Below are 21,619 nucleotides of genomic sequence, written 5' to 3' on the forward strand. Positions count from 1 at the left end.
CCTCTCAGTTCAACCAGGGTTCATGAAATGATGATGAAAACAGGATCAACAGAAGGAAGTAAATCCAAGGTGTAAATCAAAACTGGTTTCAGCTTTAAAGTCTTTGTCAGGGTGATTCACTGCCCAAACCAATAGGTTTCTAATAGTCACACACACGGCTGAATAAACCCCCTGTCTAGAGCATGTCAGGGAAACATGCTGAGGGAGAGAGAGGGGGAGACAGAGGGAGAGAGCATGGCCATGTTCTGTTATAATCTCCACCCGGCACAGCCAGAAGAGGACTGGCCACCCCACATAGCCTGGTTCCTCTCTAGGTTTTGGCCTTTCTAGGGAGTTTTTCCTAGCCACCGTGCTTCTACACCTGCATTGCTTGCTGTTTGGGGTTTTAGGCTGGGTTTCTGTACAGCACTTTGAGATATCAGCTGATGTACGAAGGGCTATATAAATACATTTGATTTGATTTTGAAGAGAGAGAGAGAGAGAGAGAGAGAGAGAGAGAGAGAGAGAGAGAGAGAGAGAGAGCAAGAGGGAGGGAGACAGAGAGACAGAGACAGACAGAGAGAGCAAGAGGGAGGGAGACAGAGCGAGAGAGAGAGAGAGATAGAGAGTAGGGTGGAGAGAGAGAGAGAGAGAGAGAGAGAGAGTAGGGTGGAGAGTAGGGTGGAGAGAGAGAGAGTAGAGAGAGAGAGAGAGAGAGAGAGAGAGAGAGAGAGAGAGTAGGGTGGAGAGAAAGAGCAAGAACAAGAGAGGGAGTGACCAAGAGACAGAAACCAGACAGACCATCAGCTCTAGAGTGGGAGATTAGAGGGATCCGGGGCAGGGAGGGGGAGAGAAACCAGACAGGTCTGGGGGAGGGGGGGGGGGTAGAAAGAGCAGTTTCCATCCATTTGGTGACATGTTTTCATGAGAACATTAATAATGAAAATATGCACATTTTTCCCAGCAAACTGACTTGGTGCCGATAAAGATCAGTGCGTGATGACGTAGTGCAACCTAAACATTTCCATGTGCCGAATAAAAAAGTGTTGCGTTCTCCAGCTCATGTCGCAGCCAATAGCAGGCAGATACAGGGAGGCTAGTCTACATGATGACGTTATTATGGAGAAGAGACAGAATATTTTTTATTTGTGAAACTGCAATGACAAAGCATCAACCATCATCTCACCCTCAATACTTATTGGAAAGAACCATCACTGTCTACTGTCACCAACCTGTGAAATTCATCATGCTGCAAGTCATTTAATCTGTAGCCTAGTAAACTGTGAAGTCATTTAATCTGTAGCCTAATAAACTGTGAAGTCATTTAATCTGTAGTCTAGTAAACTGTGAAGTCATTTAATCTGTAGCCTAATAAACTGTGAAGTCATTTAATCTGTAGTCTAGTAAACTGTGAAGTCATTTAATCTGTAGCCCAATAAACTGTGAAGTCATTTAATCTGTAGTCTAATAAACTGTGAAGTCATTTAATCTGTAGTCTAGTAAACTGTGAAGTCATTTAATCTGTAGTCTAGTAAACTGTGAAGTCATTTAATCTGTAGTCTAGTAAACTGTGAAGTCATTTAATCTGTAGCCCAATAAACTGTGAAGTCATTTAATCTGTAGTCTAATAAACTGTGAAGTCATTTAATCTGTAGTCTAGTAAACTGTGAAGTCATTTAATCTGTAGCCCAATAAACTGTGAAGTCATTTAATCTGTAGCCCAATAAACTGTGAAGTCATTTAATCTGTAGTCTAATAAACGGTGAAGTAATTTAATCTGTAGTCTAGTAAACTGTGAAGTCATTTAATCTGTAGTCTAGTAAACTGTGAAGTCATTTAATCTGTAGCCTAATAAACTGTGCCGTTTCCCTGGTCGTAGTGGGAGGACCACACACCATATCGCGGCGTGAGACTCCCAAGTTTACTTCAAAATGATGGTTATTATTTTATTCTGATGGTTATTATGATGGTTATTATTATTATGGTTATTCTGATGGTTATTATTATTATGGTTATTCTGATGGTTATTCTGATGGTTATTATTATTATGGTTATTCTGATGGTTATTCTGATGGTTATTATGATGGTTATTATGATGGTTATTATTATTCTGATGGTTATTATTTATTATGATGGTTATTCTGATGGTTATTATTATTCTGATGGTTATTCTGATGGTTATTATGATGGTTATTCTGATGGTTATTATGATGGTTATTATGATGGTTATTCTGATGGTTATTATTATTCTGATGGTTATTCTGATGGTTATTCTGATGGTTATTCTGATGCTTATTATGATGGTTATTCTGATGGTTATTATTATTCTGATGGTTATTATTATTCTGATGGTTATTATGATTATTATTCTGATGGTTATTCTGATGGTTATTATGATGGTTATTATGATGGTTATTATGATGGTTATTATGATGGTTATTATGATGGTTATTCTGATGGTTATTATGATGGTTATTATTATTCTGATGGTTATTCTGATGGTTATTCTGATGGTTATTCTGATGGTTATTATTATTCTGATGGTTATTATGATGGTTATTCGGATGGTTATTCTGATGGTTATTCTGATGGTTATTCTGATGGTTATTATTTTATTATGATGGTTATTCTGATGGTTATTATTATTCTGATGGTTATTCTGATGGTTATTCTGATGGTTATTCTGATGGTTATTCTGATGGTTATTATTATTCTGATGGTTATTCTGATGGTTATTCTGATGGTTATTATTTTATTATGATGGTTATTCTGATGGTTATTCTGATGGTTATTCTGATGGTTATTCTGATGGTTATTCTATAAAGGCGTTTCCACCTCCAATCATTTTATAGACACAGAAAGATCCCACCTAAAAGATCCAATGAACAAATGATTTGTCTGCATTTATACAATCGTTCCCCAAAGGTCCTATTTCCATCACAGCGTTTTATATACAGTGTGACTCTTTACTGGCATAACTGTGGATGGAAACATGGTTCCAGCTAATGAAATGTGTCTGCAGGCAGAATCAGTATTGATCCATCACCGCGGCCATGCCGGCTCAAAGCCCCATTGGGACGAACTGGAATGACTGTCAGGGTGCGTAGAAACCAGCCATCTTGGGGCCGCAGTTGCTTGGCAGCTGGTCAGAAGTGACATGGGGACGATGTTACTGGCAGACCCAGTGCCTGGGGTTCCTGGTATCATTTAGAATGACCGGGTATAGAGTCAGACCCAGTGCCTGGGGTTCCTGGTATCATGTAGAATGACTACAGTAACATTATTAACATGGTCTGATATAACACGACCGGGTATAGAGTCAGACCCAGTGCCTGGGGTTCCTGGTATCATGTAGAATGACCGGGTATAGAGTCAGACCCAGTGCCTGGGGTTCCTGGTATCATTTAGAATGACCAGGTATAGAGTCAGACCCAGTGCCTGGGGTTCCTGGTATCATTTAGAATGACTGGGTATAGAGTCAGACCCAGTGCCTGGGGTTCCTGGTATCATTTAGAATGACCGGGTATAGAGTCAGACCCAGTGCCTGGGGTTCCTGGTATCATTTAGAATGACCGGGTATAGAGTCAGACCCAGTGCCTGGGGTTCCTTTTATCATGTAGAATGACCGGGTATAGAGTCAGACCCAGTGCCTGGGGTTCCTGGTATCATTTAGAATGACTACAATAACATTAACATGGTCTGATATAACACCAGGTATAAAGTCAGACCCAGTGCCTGGGGTTCCTGGTATCATGTAGAATGACCGGGTATAGAGTCAGACCCATTGCCTGGGGTTCCTGGTATCATGTAGAATGACCGGGTATAGAGTCAGACCCAGTGCCTGGGGTTCCTGGTATCATTTAGAATGACCGGGTATAGAGTCGGACCCAGTGCCTGGGGTTCCTGGTATCATGCAGAATGACCGGGTATAGAGTTGGACCCAGTGCCTGGGGTTCCTGGTATCATTTAGAATGACCGGGTATAGAGTCAGACCCAGTGCCTGGGGTTCCTGGTATCATTTAGAATGACCGGGTATTGAGTCAGACCCAGTGCCTGGGGTTCCTGGTATCATGTAGAATGACTACAGTAACATTGTTAACATGGTCTGATATAACACGACCGGGTATAGAGTCAGACCCAGTGCCTGGGGTTCCTGGTATCATGTAGAATGACCGGGTATAGAGTCAGACCCAGTGCCTGGGGTTCCTGGTATCATTTAGAATGACCGGGTATAGAGTCAGACCCAGTGCCTGGGGTTCCTGGTATCATTTAGAATGACCGGGTATTGAGTCAGACCCAGTGCCTGGGGTTCCTGGTATCATGTAGAATGACTACAGTAACATTGTTAACATGGTCTGATATAACACGACCGGGTATAGAGTCAGACCCAGTGCCTGGGGTTCCTGGTATCATGTAGAATGACCGGGTATAGAGTCAGACCCAGTGCCTGGGGTTCCTGGTATCATGTAGAATGACCGGGTATAGAGTCAGACCCAGTGCCTGGGGTTCCTTTTATCATGTAGAATGACCGGGTATAGAGTCAGACCCAGTGCCTGGGGCTCCTGGTATCATTTAGAATGACTACAGTAACATTAACATGGTCTGATATAACACCAGGTATAGAGTCAGACCCAGTGCCTGGGGTTCCTGGTATCATGTAGAATGACCGGGTATAGAGTCAGACCCAGTGCCTGGGGTTCCTGGTATCGTGTAGAATGACCGGGTATAGAGTCAGACCCAGTGCCTGGGGTTCCTGGTATAATTTAGACTGACTACAGTAACATTATTAACATGGTCTGATATAACACCGGGTATAGAGTCAGAGCTGACACTACCAGAGACATTTTCTATACGCAGGAAATTTTCTCTGAGTGTTCTTCAACAAGAAGAAGACCTATAAACTGATGGATACTTGGTATTGATGTGACATTACACACAGAGAGAGGAGAGAGAGAGAGGAGAGAGAGAGTTTATTTCACATGCTGTGGAAATGGAAATGTTTCTCATGCCAATAAATTCCTTTGAACTGAAATTGATTTGAGAGCTGAGAGAGAGCTGAGAGAGAGCTGAGAGAGAGCTGAGAGAGAGCTGAGAGAGAGCTGAGGGAGAGAGAGAGACAGCTGAGAGAGAGAGAGAGCTGAGAGAGAGCTGAGAGAGAGCTGAGCGAGCTGAGAGAGCGAGAGAGCTGAGAGCTGAGAGAGAGAGAGAGCTGAGAGCTGAGAGAGAGAGAGCGGAGGAAGAGAGAGAGTAATACTTAAGCAGATAATTGTTCTGACATCAAAGGTCCCACAACAATATCCACCTTCTATTGGATAATAATCCCCTCCTTAGGGACAGAGAAAGGTAGAGAGGAGGGGTGGAGAGAGAGGGGGAGAGAGAGAGTGGGAAAGAGATAGGTAGAGAGGGAGAGACAGGTAGAGGGGGAAAGAGACATGTAGAGGGGGAGAGACAGGTAGAGGGGGAAAGAGACAGGTAGAGGGGAGAGAGACAGGTAGAGAGAGAGACAGGTAGAAGAGAGACAAGTAGAGAGGGAGAGTGAGAGAGTGGGAAAGAGACAGGTAGAGGGGGAAAGAGACAGGTAGAGGGGGAAAGAGACAGGTAGAGGGGGAGAGAGAGGGAGAGAGGTAGAGGGGGAAAGAGACAGGTAGAGGGGGAGAGAGAGAGGGGGGAGAGAGACAGGTAGAGGGGGAAAGAGACAGGTAGAGGGGGAGAGAGACAGGTAGAGGGGGAAAGAGACAGAGGAGGGGTGGAGAGAGAGAGTGGGAAATAGATAGGTAGAGAGGGAGAGAGAGAGGGGGGAGAGGTAGAGGGGGAAAGAGACAGGTAGAGGGGGAGAGAGACAGGCAGAGGGGGACAGAGACAGGCAGAGGGGGAGAGAGACAGGCAGAGGGGGAGAGAGACAGGCAGAGGGGAGAGAGAGAGATAACATGTCCCTTAGGGATAATGGGGTTATATTTGCATATAGTCTGTCAGCAAAACTACAGGCTAGTCATATGAGACTGTGTGTGTGTCTGTAGGAGTTTTGTGTGTGTGAGCGCATAAGTGATCCTGTGTGTGTGTGTGTGTGTCCACCTGTTCCTTGTCCTGCAGCTCCGTCTCCAGCTCCTGAACTCGTACAGTCAGCTTAGAGTTCCTCTCCTTCTCCACGTTGGCCTTTTCACACTGAGACTCCAACTCTGCTATCTACAGGAGAGAGAGATATAGAGCAGGAGGAGAGCGGAGGAGGAGGAGAGAGAGGAGCAAGAAGAGAGAGGAGCAGGAGGAGAGAGAGGAGCAAGTGGTGGAGAGAGGAGGAGGAGGAGAGAGAGGAGGAGGAGGAGCAGAGAGAGAGAGTAGGAGGAGAGAGGAGCAGGAGGAGAGAGAGGAGCAAGTGGTGGAGAGAGGAGGAGGAGGAGAGAGAGGAGGAGGAGGAGGAGGAGGAGTAGGAGGAGAGAGAGGAGCAAGTGGTGGAGAGAGGAGGAGGAGGAGCAGGAGGAGCGAGAGGAGTAGGAGGAGAGAGAGGAGCAGGAGGAGAGAGAGGAGCAGGAGGAGAGACCCTTGTTAGGAACTCTTAGAACCCTCCCCTGATATCAGCAGGATCATTTTCTGGATTGAAGTGTATATCAGTGGAGGCTCCTCATCCCACTCAGTGAATTTCATACAAATAAAATGAGTAAAACATTACAAAACATTATCCTTTTTAGATAAAAGTAAATATAAATAATAGTAAATATATTCAGGTCACCAAATAACTGATTAAAATACACCATTTTCTACAGTAGTCTCAACAGCACTCTGTAGAGTAGCACCATGGTGTAGCCGGAGGACAGCTAGCTTCTATCCTCCTCTGGCTACATTGACTTCAATACAAAACCTGGGAGGCTCATGGTTCTCAACCCCTTACTACAATTTGTCTCTAGACAGCTATATAAATAGCTCTATGTAGGGTCCTCTATAGTGTGACTATGTAGATAGCTCTATGTAGGGTCCTCTATAGTGTGTCTATGTAGATAGACACTATAGAGGACCCTACATAGAGCTATCTACATAGACACACTATAGAGGACCCTACATAGAGCTATGTAGATAGAGCTATGTAGGGTCCTCTATAGTGTCTATATATAGATAGCTCTATGTAGGGTCCTCTATAGTGTGTCTATGTAGATAGCTCTATGTAGGGTCCTCTATAGTGTCTATATATAGATAGCTCTATGTAGGGTCCTCTATAGTGTGTCTATGTAGATAGCTCTATGTAGGGTCCTCTATAGTGTCTATAGATAGCTCCATGTAGGGTCCTCTACAGTGTCTATAGATAGCTCTATGTAGGGTTCTCTATATAGTCTATGTAGGGTCCTCTATAGTCTCTATGTAGAGTCCTCTATAGTGTCCCTATATAGACAGTTCTACGTAGAGTCCTCTATAGTGTCTATATAGACAGCTCTACGTAGGGTCCTCTATAGTGTCCCTATATAGACAGCTCTCCGTAGGGTCCTCTATAGTGTCTATATAGACAGCTCTACGTAGGGTCCTTTATAGTGTCTATATAGACAGCTCTACGTAGGGTCCTCTATAGTGTCTATATAGACAGCTCTACGTAGGCTCCTCTATAGTGTCTATATAGACAGCTCTACGTAGGGTCCTCTATAGTGTCTATGTAGATAGCTCTAAGTAGGGTCCTCTATAGTGTCTATATAGACAGCTCTACGTAGGGTCCTCTATAGTGTCTATATAGACAGCTCTACGTAGGGTCCTCTATAGTGTCTATATAGACAGCTCTTAGTAGGTTCCTCTATAGTGTCTATATAGACAGCTCTACGTAGGCTCCTCTATAGTACCTTTTCCCTCAGCGTGTCGCTCTCCTCCTTGCAGGTGTTGAGTTGTTTCTTCCAGATCTCTACGTTAGCGGAGGACTCCGTTAGCGCGTCTACCAGCCGAGCATTACTGTCCCGTAGAGTCTGGAGTTCTGTCTCCAACTTCTTAGCATTGGTGTTACTGGGGGGAGAGAGAGAGAAAGAGAAGAGAGAGAGAAGAGAAGAGAGAGAGAGAAAGAGAAGAAAGAGAGAGAGGGAGAAGAGAGAGGGAGAAGAGAGAGAAGAGAAGAGAGAGAGAGAGAGAGAGAGAGAGAGAAAGAGAAGAAAGAGAGAGATCGAGAAGAGAGAGGGAGAAGAGAGAGATGGAGAGGGAGGGAGAAGAGAAGAGAGGGAGAGAGAGAGAGTGGGAGGAGAGATAGATTAATGTTTTCAAAGTAATTTAGGGTCAAAACCTACCAATATGCATATAAAGAAGTCGCATGGTTCTTTCAGAGTGTGCATGGCTGGTTCTTTCAGTGTGCATGGCTGGTTCTTTCAGAGTGTGTATGGCTGGTTCTTTCAGAGTGTGCATGGCTGGTTCTTTCAGTGTGTGCATGGCTGGTTCTTTCAGAGTGTGCATGGCTGGTTCTTTCAGAGTGTGCATGGCTGGTTCTTTCAGAGTGCATGGCTGGTTCTTTCAGAGTGTGCATGGCTGGTTCTTTCAGAGTGCATGGCTGGTTCTTTCAGTGTGCATGGCTGGTTCTTTCAGAGTGTGCATGGCTGGTTCTTTCAGAGTGTGCATGGCTGGTTCTTTCAGAGTGCATGACTGGTTCTTTCAGAGTGCATGACTGGTTCTTTCAGAGTGTGCATGGCTGGTTCTTTCAGAGTGCATGGCTGGTTCTTTCAGTGTGTGCATGGCTGGTTCTTTCAGTGTGTGCATGGCTGGTTCTTTCAGAGTGTGCATTGCTGGTTCTTTCAGTGTGTGCATGGCTGGTTCTTTCAGTGTGTGCATGGCTGGTTATTTCAGAGTGTGCATGGCTGGTTCTTTCAGAGTGCATGGCTGGTTCTTTCAGTGTGCATGGCTGGTTCTTTCAGAGTGTGCATGGCTGGTTCTTTCAGAGTGTGCATGGCTGGTTCTTTCAGAGTGTGCATGGCTGGTTCTTTCAGAGTGTGCATGGCTGGTTCTTTCAGAGTGTGCATGGCTGGTTCTTTCAGTGTGCATGGCTGGTTCTTTCAGAGTGTGCATGGCTGGTTCTTTCAGTGTGCATGGCTGGTTCTTTCAGAGTGTGCATGGCTGGTTCTTTCAGTGTGCATGGCTGGTTCTTTCAGAGTGTGCATGGCTGGTTCTTTCAGTGTGCATGGCTGGTTCTTTCAGAGAGTGTGGCTGGTTCTTTCAGAGTGTGCATGGCTGGTTCTTTCAGAGTGTGCATGGCTGGTTCTTTCAGTGTGTGCATGGCTGGTTCTTTCAGTGTGCATGTGTGCATGGCTGGTTCTTTCAGTGTGCATGGCTGGTTCTTTCAGAGTGTGCATGGCTGGTTCTTTCAGTGTGTGCATGGCTGGTTCTTTCCGAGTGTGCATGGCTGGTTCTTTCAGATGGCTGGTTCTTTCAGAGTGGGCTGGTTCTTTCAGAGTGCATGGCTGGTTCTTTCAGAGTGCATGGCTGGTTCTTTCAGTGTGCATGGCTGGTTCTTTCAGTGTGCATGGCTGGTTCTTTCAGTGTGCATGGCTGGTTCTTTCAGAGTGTGCATGGCTGGTTCTTTCAGAGTGTGCATGGCTGGTTCTTTCAGTGTGTGCATGGCTGGTTCTTTCAGAGTGTGCATGGCTGGTTCTTTCAGTGTGTGCATGGCTGATTCTTTCAGAGTGTGCATGGCTGGTTCTTTCAGTGTGTGCATGGCTGGTTCTTTCAGAGTGTGCATGGCTGGTTCTTTCAGAGTGTGCATGGCTGGTTCTTTCAGAGTGTGCATGGCTGGTTCTTTCAGTGTGTGCATGGCTGGTTCTTTCAGAGTGTGCATGGCTGGTTCTTTCAGAGTGCATGGCTGGTTCTTTCAGTGTGTGCATGGCTGGTTCTTTCAGTGTGCATGGCTGGTTCTGTCAGTGTGCATGGCTGGTTCTGTCAGTGTGCATGACTGGTTCTGTCAGTGTGCATGACTGGTTCTTTCAGTGTGCATGGCTGGTTGGTTGGGGTAAATCTAGCTCCATACTAACGAATGCAGACAAACCCGTACCACCACATTCTACAACATGGTGTGTCAGATCCCTGGCAGTTGGTTTACTGAACACAATCTTTCTTCACTGCTCTCAGCAGACTGTAGTCCATGGACTGATACCTTTCATCTCTTACCTCTCCCCCTCCCTCCTTACCTCTCCCCCTCCCCCTCCCTCCTTACCTCTCCCCCTCCCTCCTTACCTCTCCCCCTACCCCTCTCCCCTTACCCCTCCCCTACCTCTCCCCCTCCCTCCTTACCTCTCCCCCTTCCTCTCACCCTCCCTCCTTACCCTCCCTCTCCCTCCTGACCTCTCCCCCTACCCCTCTCCCCTTACCCCTCCCCCTCTCCCCCTACCTCTCCCTCTCCCCCTCCCTCCTTACCTCTCCCTCTACCCCTCCCTCCTTACCTCTCCCCCTTCCCCTCCCTCCTTACCTCTCCCCCTCCCTCCTTACCTCTCCCCCTCCCTCCTTACCTCTCCCCCTCCCCCCTCCCTCCTTACCTCTCCCCCTCCCTCCTTACCTCTCCCTTTACCCCTCTCCCTTTACCTCTCCCCCTCCCTCCTTACCTCTCCCTCCTTACTTCTCCCTCTCCCTCCTGACCTCTCCCCCTACCCCTCCCTCCTTACCTCTCCCCCTCCCTCCTTACCTCTCCCCCTCCCTCCTTACCTCTCCCCCTACCCCTCTCCCCTTACCCCTCTCCCCTTACCCCTCCCTCCTTACCTCTCCCCTACCTCTCCCTCTCCCCCTCCCTCCTTACCTCTCACTCTCCCCCTCCCTCCTTACCTCTCCCTCTCCCTCCTGACCTCTCCCCCTACCCCTCTCCCCTTACCCCTCCCCCTCTGACCTCTTTTCCACGGTGGTCTTGAGTCTGTTGTTATCTCCCCCATACCTCTCCCTCCATACCTCTCCCCCTCCCTCCTTACCTCTCCCGTCCCCCTCCCTCCTTACACTCCCCCTCCCTCCTTACCTCTCCCCCTCCCCCTCCCTCCTTACCTCTCCCTTTACCCCTCTCCCTTTACTTCTCCCCCTCCCTCCTTACCTCTCCCTCCTTACTTCTCCCTCTCCCTCCTGACCTCTCCCCCTACCCCTCCCTCCTTACCTCTCCCCCTTACCTCACCCCCTCCTTACCTCACTCCCTCCCTCCTTACCTCTGTTCCACAGTGGTCTTGAGTTTGTCATTCTCGCTCATCAGCGCTGCGGTCTCCGGTCCTCCGTGGGAGATCTTCTCATCATCCGTCCCGTTGATGCTGGAGGCCTGGGTGGACGAGGGAGTCTCACGACCCGACTCCTGGAGGAGGGGGAGGACGAGGATAATTTATCATGTCAGAAACAGGAGGATGATTCTGCTTCATAGAGCTGAGTCAGACTCCTGCCATCTGTAGTTAAACAGTCAGATAGTAACAGCTAGTTAGTACTGACCAGCTCTGAAACACCATGTAGTTATAGTAACAGTCAGATAGTAACAGCTAGTTAGTACTGACCAGCTCTGAAACACCATGCAGTTATAGTAACAGTCAGATAGTAACAGCTAGTTAGTACTGACCAGCTCTGAAACACCATGTAGTTATAGTAACAGCTAGTTAGTACTGAACAGCTCTGAAACACCATGTAGTTATAGTAACAGCTAGTTAGTACTGACCAGCTCTGAAACACCATGTAGTTATAGTAACAGTCAGATAGTAACAGCTAGTTAGTACTGAACAGCTCTGAAACACCATGTAGTTATAGTAACAGTCAGATAGTAACAGCTAGTTAGTACTGACCAGCTCTGAAACACCATGTAGTTATAGTAACAGCTAGTTAGTACTGACCAGCTCTGAAACACCATGTAGTTATAGTAACAGCTAGTTAGTACTGACCAGTTTTGAAACACCATGTAGTTATAGTAACAGCTAGTTAGTACTGAACAGCTCTGAAACACCATGTAGTTATAGTAACAGCTAGTTAGTACTGACCAGCTCTGAAACACCATGTAGTTATAGTAACAGCTAGTTAGTACTGACCAGCTCTGAAACACCATGTAGTTATAGTAACAGCTAGTTAGTACTGAACAGCTCTGAAACACCATGTAGTTATAGTAACAGCTAGTTAGTACTGACCAGCTCTGAAACACCATGTAGTTATAGTAACAGCTATTTAGTACTGACCAGCTCTGAAACACCATGTAGTTATAGTAACAGCTAGTTAGTACTGACCAGCTCTGAAACACCATGTAGTTATTGTAACAGTCAGATAGTAACAGCTAGTTAGTACTGACCAGCTCTGAAACACCATGTAGTTATAGTAACAGTCAGATAGTAACAGCTAGTTAGTACTGACCAGCTCTGAAACACCATGTAGTTATAGTAACAGCTAGTTAGTACTGACCAGCTCTGAAACACCATGTAGTTATAGTAACAGCTAGTTAGTACTGACCAGCTCTGAAACACCATGTAGTTATAGTAACAGCTAGTTAGTACTGACCAGCTCTGAAACACCATGTAGTTATAGTAACAGCTAGTTAGTACTGAACAGCTCTGAAACACCATGTAGTTATAGTAACAGTCAGATAGTAACAGCTAGTTAGTACTGAACAGCTCTGAAACACCATGTAGTTATAGTAACAGCTAGTTAGTACTGACCAGCTCTGAAACACCATGTAGTTATAGTAACAGCTAGTTAGTACTGAACAGCTCTGAAACACCATGTAGTTATAGTAACAGCTAGTTAGTACTGACCAGCTCTGAAACACCATGTAGTTATAGTAACAGCTAGTTAGTACTGAGCCAGCTCTGAAACACCATGTAGTTATAGTAACAGCTAGTTAGTACTGAGCAGCTCTGAAACACCATGTAGTTATAGTAACAGTCAGATAGTAACAGCTAGTTAGTACTGAACAGCTCTGAAACACCATGTAGTTATAGTAACAGTCAGATAGTAACAGCTAGTTAGTACTGAACAGCTCTGAAACACCATGTAGTTATAGTAACAGTCAGATAGTAACAGCTAGTTAGTACTGAACAGCTCTGAAACACCATGTAGTTATAGTAACAGTCAGATAGTAACAGCTAGTTAGTACTGAACAGCTCTGAAACACCATGTAGTTATAGTAACAGTCAGATAGTAACAGCTAGTTAGTACTTACCAGCTCTGAAACACCATGTAGTTATAGTAACAGCTAGTTAGTACTGAGCAGCTCTGAAACACCATGTAGTTATAGTAACAGCTAGTTAGTACTGAGCAGCTCTGAAACACCATGTAGTTATAGTAACAGCTAGTTAGTACTGACCAGCTCTGAAACACCATGTAGTTATAGTAACAGCTAGTTAGTACTGAGCAGCTCTGAAACACCATGTAGTTATAGTAACAGCTAGTTAGTACTGAGCAGCTCTGAAACACCATGTAGTTATAGTAACAGCTAGTTAGTACTGACCAGCTCTGAAACACCATGTAGTTATAGTAACAGCTAGTTAGTACTGAGCAGCTCTGAAACACCATGTAGTTATAGTAACAGCTAGTTAGTACTGAGCAGCTCTGAAACACCATGTAGTTATAGTAACAGCTAGTTAGTACTGAGCAGCTCTGAAACACCATGTAGTTATAGTAACAGCTAGTTAGTACTGAGCAGCTCTGAAACACCATGTAGTTATAGTAACAGCTAGTTAGTACTGAGCAGCTCTGAAACACCATTTAGTTATAGTAACAGCTAGTTAGTACTGAGCAGCTCTGAAACACCATGTAGTTATAGTAACAGCTAGTTAGTACTGAGCAGCTCTGAAACACCATGTAGTTATAGTAACAGCTAGTTAGTACTGAGCAGCTCTGAAACACCATGTAGTTATAGTAACAGCTAGTTAGTACTGAGCAGCTCCGAAACACCATGTAGTTATAGTAACAGCTAGTTAGTACTGAGCAGCTCTGAAACACCATGTAGTTATAGTAACAGCTAGTTAGTACTGACCAGCTCTGAAACACCATTTAGTTATAGCCTACATCCCAAATGGCACCCTATTCCCTATATAGGGCACTACTTTAGACCAGGGTCTATGGGGAATAGGGTGCCATTTGGGGCATGTCAATAGTAACAGAGAGTTACTATACTGAGCAGACCTGGCAGGCTAAGACTGGCTGGCTGGGTGAGAGGCTAGAAAAACACCTCTCAAATCACCCTCTGAATCCCCAATGGAGTAGTCCAAGGGAGCCATTTGGGACACGTATTGTAACCGCCAAAATAACGGAAACACCAACATGAAGTGTCTTAAAATAGGGTGTTGATGGTGATAGAAAACACTGTCTCGGGCAGCGCTCCAGATCTCCAATTAGTGTTCAATTGGGTTGTGCCCTGGTCTATAGTAGTGCACTATATAGGGAATAGGGCCCTGGTCTATAGTAGTACCACTATATAGGGAATAGGGCCCTGGTCTATAGTAGTACCACTATATAGGGAATAGGGCTCTGGTCTATAGTAGTACCACTATATAGGGAATAGGGCTCTGGTCTATAGTAGTACCACTATATAGGGAATAGGGCTCTGGTCTATAGTAGTACCACTATATAGGGAATAGGGTGTTATTTAGGACACAGACATCCTCTCCTCTCTCTGTGTTGCCAGGGTTTTATCAGGTAAACCAGCAATATATTAATGAATAGGACCATCTCGGTTAACCCGGAACTAAAGTCTCACGTGATTGGTCAGCTGCTGGATTCATTTCTGGTTCCGTATTTGAGGGGGATTAAGAGATGCTGGAACGAGGAGCTCCACCGTCTCTCAACAAATGACGGGGCCGGATGGCCCCTTCAGAAATGTGATAGATGCGATTTTGTCCAAATAACCAGTGATGGAAAAACCCCAAACACTGGAACTACTGCTGCTCGTCAGCCCACGCATTCCCATTCCTTCCCCACAGATTCTTAAAGGTACCAGTTATGTTAACGTAGCTCTGTCGAAGAGAGATTATACATCCCAAAACAACCAACTACTGCTAATTAATGAAGATGTTATCATTACAGCCCAGTAGAGCACATATTAAATAATTATCTATGCAAATTTAAAAAGAAAAAAAAAACTATTCATCTTTATCTAATAAATGGAGAGTAATAGACCGTAATAGAGTCCAGTTTCCTCTGAATATGAACGGGATTAAACCATCTGATGTCAGACAGTAAGAGAGTCCAGTTTCCTCTGAATATGAACGGGATTAAACCATCTGATGTCAGACAGTAAGAGAGTCCAGTTTCCTCTGAATATGAACGGGATTAAACCATCTGATGTCAGACAGTAAGAGAGTCCAGTTTCCTCTGAATATGAACGGGATTAAACCATCTGATGTCAGACAGTAAGAGAGTCCAGTTTCCTCTGAATATGAACGGGATTAAACCATCTGATGTCAGACAGTGAGAGAGTCCAGTTTCCTCTGAATATGAACGGGATTAAACCATCTGATGTCAGACAGTAAGAGAGTGCCAGTTTCCTCTGAATATGAACGGGATTAAACCATCTGATGTCAGACAGTAAGAGAGTCCAGTTTCCTCTGAATATGAACGGGATTAAACCATCTGATGTCAGACAGTAAGAGAGTCCAGTTTCCTCTGAATATGAACGGGATTAAACCATCTGATGTCAGACCACATAAAGACAACACATGCTACGGTTGTCATTGGCTCTGGTCAAACGTAGTGGATAGGGTTCCATTTGGGCCTCAACCCATATATCCAGGGAGTTTAGGGGCTTAAATAGTCAGAATACTAATGAGAGGACATGTTAGAATACTAATGAGATAACATGTTAGAACAGAACACTAATGAGATGACATGTTAGAACAGAACTGACAGTCAGAATACTAATGAGATGACATGTTAGAACAGAACTGACAGTCAGAATACTAATGAGATGACATGTTAGAACAGAACTGACAGTCAGAATACTAATGAGATGACATGTTAGAACAGAACTGACAGTCAGAATACTAATGAGATGACATGTTAGAATAGAACTGACAGTCAGAATACTAATGAGAGGACATGTTAGAACAGAACTGACAGTCAGAATACTAATGAGATGACATGTTAGAATAGAACTGACAGTCAGAATACTAATGAGAGGACATGTTAGAATACTAATGAGAGGACATGTTAGAATACTAATGAGAGGACATGTTAGAATACTAATGAAAGTACATGTTAGAACAGAACTGACAGTCAGAATACTAATGAGAGGACATGTTAGAATAGAACTGGCAGTCAGAATACTAATGAGATGACATGTTAGAACAGAACTGACAGTCAGAATACTAATGAGATGACATGTTAGAATAGAACTGACAGTCAGAATACTAATGAGAGGACATGTTATAACACTAATGAGAGGACATGTTAGAATACTAATGAGAGGACATGTTAGAATACTAATGAGATCACATGTTGGAATACTAATGAGAGGACATGTTAGAATACTAATGAGAGGACATGTTAGAATACTAATGAGAGGACATGTTAGAATACTAATGAGAGGACATGTTAGAATTGAACTGGCAGTCAGAATACTAATGAGATGACATGTTATAATACTAATGAGATGACATGTTAGAATACTAATAAGATGACATGTTAGAACAGAACTGACAGTCAGAATACTAATGAGAGGACATGTTAGAATACTAATGAGATGACATGTTTGAATAGAACTAGCAGTCAGAATACTAATGAGAGGACATGTTAGAATAGAACTAGCAGTCAGAATACTAATGAGAGGACATGTTAGAATAGAACTGACAGTCAGAATACTAATGAGATGACATGTTAGAACAGAACTGACAGTCAGAATACTAATGAGATGACATGTTAGAACAGAACTGACAGTCAGAATACTAATGAGATGACATGTTAGAATACTAATGAGATGACATGTTAGAATACTAATGAGATGACATGTTAGAACAGAACTGACAGTCAGAATACTAATGAGAGGACATGTTAGAATAGAACTAGTAGTCAGAATACTAATGAGAGGACATGTTAGAATAGAACTGACAGTCAGAATACTAATGAGATGACATGTTAGAACAGAACTGACAGTCAGAATACTAATGAGATGACATGTTAGAACAGAACTGACAGTCAGAATACTAATGAGAGGACATGTTAGAATACTAATGAGATGACATGTTAGAATACTAATGAGAGGACATGTTAGAATAGAACTGACAGTCAGAATACTAATGAGAGGACATGTTAGAATAGAACTGACAGTCAGAATACTAATGAGATGACATGTTAGAATACTAATGAGAGGACATGTTAGAACAGAACTGACAGTCAGAATACTAATGAGAGGACATGTTAGAATACTAATGAGATGACATGTTAGAATACTAATGAGAGGACATGTTAGAACAGAACTGACAGTCAGAATACTAATGAGAGGACATGTTAGAACAGAACTGACAGTCAGAATACTAATGAGAGGACATGTTAGAATACTAATGAGATGACATGTTAGAATACTAATGAGAGGACATGTTAGAATAGAACTAGCAGTCAGAATACTAATGAGAGGACATGTTAGAACAGAACTGACAGTCAGAATACTAATGAGATGACATGTTAGAATAGAACTGACAGTCAGAATACTAATGAGAGTACATGTTAGAATACTAATGAGAGTACATATTAGAACAGAACTGACAGTCAGAATACTAATGAGAGTACATGTTAGAATACTAATGAGAGTACATATTAGAACAGAACTGACAGTCAGAATACTGTCCTCAGGCTGTTGATGAGATGATGTAACACAATCCAGCAGACTTTTTACAGCTCTGACCCGTCACATTACAGCCTCCCAGGGTAGATTATGTGTCTGTTTGGCGGCTGGCAGATGATAAGTGACTCCCGGTCACCTTTGACCCCCACACACCAAGTATCATTTTACTCCACCTAGTCACTCATTACTGAGTGTGTGTATGTACAGTTGAAGTCGGAAGATAACACACACCTTAGTCTGTCTTAGGTCAGCTAGGATCACCACTTTATTTTAAGAATGTGAAATGTCAGAATAATAGTAGAGAGAATGCTTTATTTCAGCTTTTATGACTTTCATCACATTCCCAGTGGGTCAGAAGTTTATATACACTCAATTAGTATTTGGTAGCATTGCCTTTAAATGGTTTAACTTGGGTCAAACGTTTCGGGTAGCCTTCCACAATAAGTTGGGTGAATTTTGGCCCATTCCTCCTGACAGAGCTGGTGTAACCGAGTCAGGTTTGTAGGCCTCCTTGCTTGCGCACGCTTTTTCAGTTCTGCCCACACATTTTCTATGGGACTGAGGTCAGGGCTTTATGATGGCCACTCCAATACCTTGCCTTTGTTGTCCTTAAGCCATTTTTCCACAACTTTGGAAGTATGCTTGAGGTCATTGTCCATTTGGAAGACCCACTTGCGACCAAGATTTAACTTCCTGACTGATGTCTTGAGATGTTGCTTCAATATATCCACATAATTGTCCATCCACATAATTGTCCCCCCTCATGATGCCATCTATTTTGTGAAGTGCACCAGTCCCTCCTGCAGCAAAGCACCCCCAACATTCTGCCATCCCCGTGCTTCACGGTTGGGATGTGTTCTTCGGGTTGCAAGCATCCCTCTTGTTCCTCCAAACATAACAATGGTCATTATGGCCAAACAGTTATATTTTTGTTTCATCAGGCCAGCGGACATTTCTAAAAAAGTACATTCTTTGTCCCCATGTGCAGTTGCAAACCGTAGTCTGGCTTTTTTATGGCGGTTTTGGAGCAGTGGCTTCTTCCTTGCTGAGCGGCCTTTCAGGTTTTACTGTGAATATAGATACTTTTGTACCCGTTTCCTCCAGCATCTTCACAAGGTCCTTTGCTGTTCTGGGATTGATTTGCACTTTTTGCACCAAGGTACCTTCATCTCTAGGAGACAGAACGCTTCTCCTTCCTGATTGGTATGACAGCTGCGTGGTCTCATGGTGTTTATACTTGCCTACTATTGTTTGTACATATGAACGTGGTACCTTCAGGCGTTTGGAAATTGCTCCCAAAGATGAACCAGACTTGTGGAGGTCTACAGGTCTTGGGAAAATCAAAAGAGATCAGCCTTGATGTCAAGCAAAGAGGCACTGAGTTAGAAGGTAGGCCGTGAAATACATCCACAGGTACACCTCCAATTGACTCAAATGATGTCAATTAGCCAATCAGAAGCTTCTAAAGTCATGACATCAAGCTGTTTAAAGGCACAGTCAAGTTAGTGTATGTAAACTTCTGACCCACTGGAATTGTGATACAGTATGTCTGAAATAATGTCTGTAAACAATAGTTGGAAAAATGACTCATGCACAATGTAGATGTCCTAACTGACTTGCCTAAACTATAGTCTGTTAACAAGAAATTTGTGGAGTGGTTGAAGAACAAGTTTTAATGGCTCCAACCTAAGTGTATGTGAACTTCCGACTTCAACTGTATGTATCTGTGCACATGCGTGTGTGTGTGTGTGTGTGTGTGTGTGTGTGTGTGTGTGTGTGTGTGTGTGTGTGCAGCCTTGGATGTAACTGCTAATGTGTGTGTGTGTGTGTGTGTGTGTGTGTGTGTGTGTGTGTGTGTGTGTGTGCGCGCGCGCAAAATTCACCGCTTCTTCACATGTTATTATGCGTGTGTGTGTGTGTGTGTGTGACCATGTGTCTGTGTGTGTGTGTGCCCGTATGTTACCTGGGAATTGTTACTCGATGTCTCCATCTTCTCCTGTGACTTGTCCCTGGCCAGCTTCGCTGCTTCCTTCACTTCCTGGAACTTCTCAGCAAACTGAAACAAGACGAGAAAAATAAACAGGGAAAAAGATGTATTAATACAAGTTCAAATATAAAAACAAAAAATCACTGGAGACAAACGATGTGTGTGTGTCGCTTAACCTCTCTAGGGTACGTGGAACGCATCTGGTCAACATCCAGTGAGATTGCAGAGCGCCAAATTCAAATACAGAAATACTCATTATAACAATTCAGAAAAGATACAACTATTTTACATGGGTTTAAAGATTAACTTCTTGTGAATCCAACCACGGTGTCAGATTGAAAAAAAATGCTTTACGGCGAAAACATACCTTACGATTATTTGAGAACATAGCCCAGTTGACAAATCATTACAAACAGTAACCAGCCAAGCAGAAGAGTTACAAAACTCATAAATAGAGATACAATTAATCCCTTACCTTTGATGATCTTCATATGGTTGCACTCAGAAGACATTAATTTACTCTATAAATGTTCCTTTTCTTCGATAAAGTCTCTTTATATCCAAAAACCTCTGTTTTGTTTGCGCGTTTTCTTCAGTCAAAACAGGCAGACAAAAAAATCAAAATTGTATCCGTAAAGTTCATAGAAACATGTCAAATGATGTTTATATTCAATCCTCAGGTTGTTTTTAGCCTAAAGGATCTATAATATTTCAACCGGACAATAACGTCGTCAATATAATATAAAAGGTAAACAAGAAATGCACTCTCTCGGGATTGCGCATGAAAAAGCTCTGTGACACGTCAGGGTCCACTCATTCAGACTGGTCTTAGTCCCTCATTTATAAGAATACAAGCCTGAAACAATTTCTAAATACTGTTGACATCTAGTGGAAGGCATAGGAACTGCAAATTGAGTCCTAAGTCAATGGATACTGTAATGGCATTGAATAGAAAACTACAAAACCCCCCAAAAAACTACTTCCTGAATGGATTTTTCTCAGGTTTTTGCCTGACACATCAGTTCTGTTATACTCACAGACACTATTTTAACAGATTTGGAAACTTTAGAGTGTTTTGTATCCAAATCTACCAGTCATATGCATATCATATCTTTTGGGCCTGAGTAGCAGGCCGTTTAATTTGGGCATACTTTTCATCCAAAATTCCGAATGCTGCCCCCCTACCATAGAGAAGTTAATGATGATGTATTCACATGTCCCAAATGGAACCTGGTCAAAAGTAGTGCACCATCACCCCTATAGGCCTTAGTCAAAAGTAGTGCACCATCACCCCTATGGGCCTTAGTCAAAAGTAGTGCACCATCACCCCTATAGGCCTTAGTCAAAAGTAGTGCACCATCACCCCTATAGGCCTTAGTCAAAAGTAGTGCACCATCACCCCTATAGGCCTTAGTCAAAAGTAGTGCACCATCACCCCTATAGGCCTTAGTCAAAAGTAGTGCACCATCACCCCTATAGGCCTTAGTCAAAAGTAGTGCACCATCACCCCTATGGGCCTTAGTCAAAAGTAGTGCACCATCACCCCTATGGGCCTTAGTCAAAAGTAGTGCACCATCACCCCTATAGGCCTTAGTCAAAAGTAGTGCACCATCACCCCTATGGGCCTTAGTCAAAAGTAGTGCACCATCACCCCTATAGGCCTTAGTCAAAAGTAGTGCACCATCACCCCTATGGGCCTTAGTCAAAAGTAGTGCACCATCACCCCTATAGGCCTTAGTCAAAAGTAGTGCACCATCACCCCTATAGGCCTTAGTCAAAAGTAGTGCACCATCACCCCTATAGGCCTTAGTCAAAAGTAGTGCACCATCACCCCTATAGGGCCTTAGTCAAAAGTAGTGCACCATCACCCCTATAGGCCTTAGTCAAAAGTAGTGCACCATCACCCCTATAGGCCTTAGTCAAAAGTAGTGCACCAT

General features: G+C 43.7%; 1 protein-coding gene across 4 annotated transcripts in view; it reads right to left on the bottom strand.

Moving 5' to 3' along the window:
* LOC139384807 (homer protein homolog 2-like) overlaps positions 1–21,619 on the bottom strand; it is a 117,504-nt gene that overhangs the window by 24,290 nt on the left and 71,595 nt on the right. For all 4 annotated transcript variants that reach the window (XM_071129694.1, XM_071129693.1, XM_071129696.1 and 1 more), the window contains exons 4-7: positions 19,659–19,751; positions 11,103–11,242; positions 7,794–7,950; positions 6,052–6,162 (exon numbers count right to left, since the gene is read on the bottom strand). In XM_071129694.1, the coding sequence (XP_070985795.1) occupies positions 6,052–6,162; positions 7,794–7,950; positions 11,103–11,242; positions 19,659–19,751 (501 nt within the window). The remainder of the gene's footprint in view (positions 1–6,051; positions 6,163–7,793; positions 7,951–11,102; positions 11,243–19,658; positions 19,752–21,619) is intronic.

The sequence above is a fragment of the Oncorhynchus clarkii genome, chromosome 26 (genome assembly GCF_045791955.1).
Source record: "Oncorhynchus clarkii lewisi isolate Uvic-CL-2024 chromosome 26, UVic_Ocla_1.0, whole genome shotgun sequence".
NCBI lineage: Eukaryota > Metazoa > Chordata > Actinopteri > Salmoniformes > Salmonidae > Oncorhynchus > Oncorhynchus clarkii.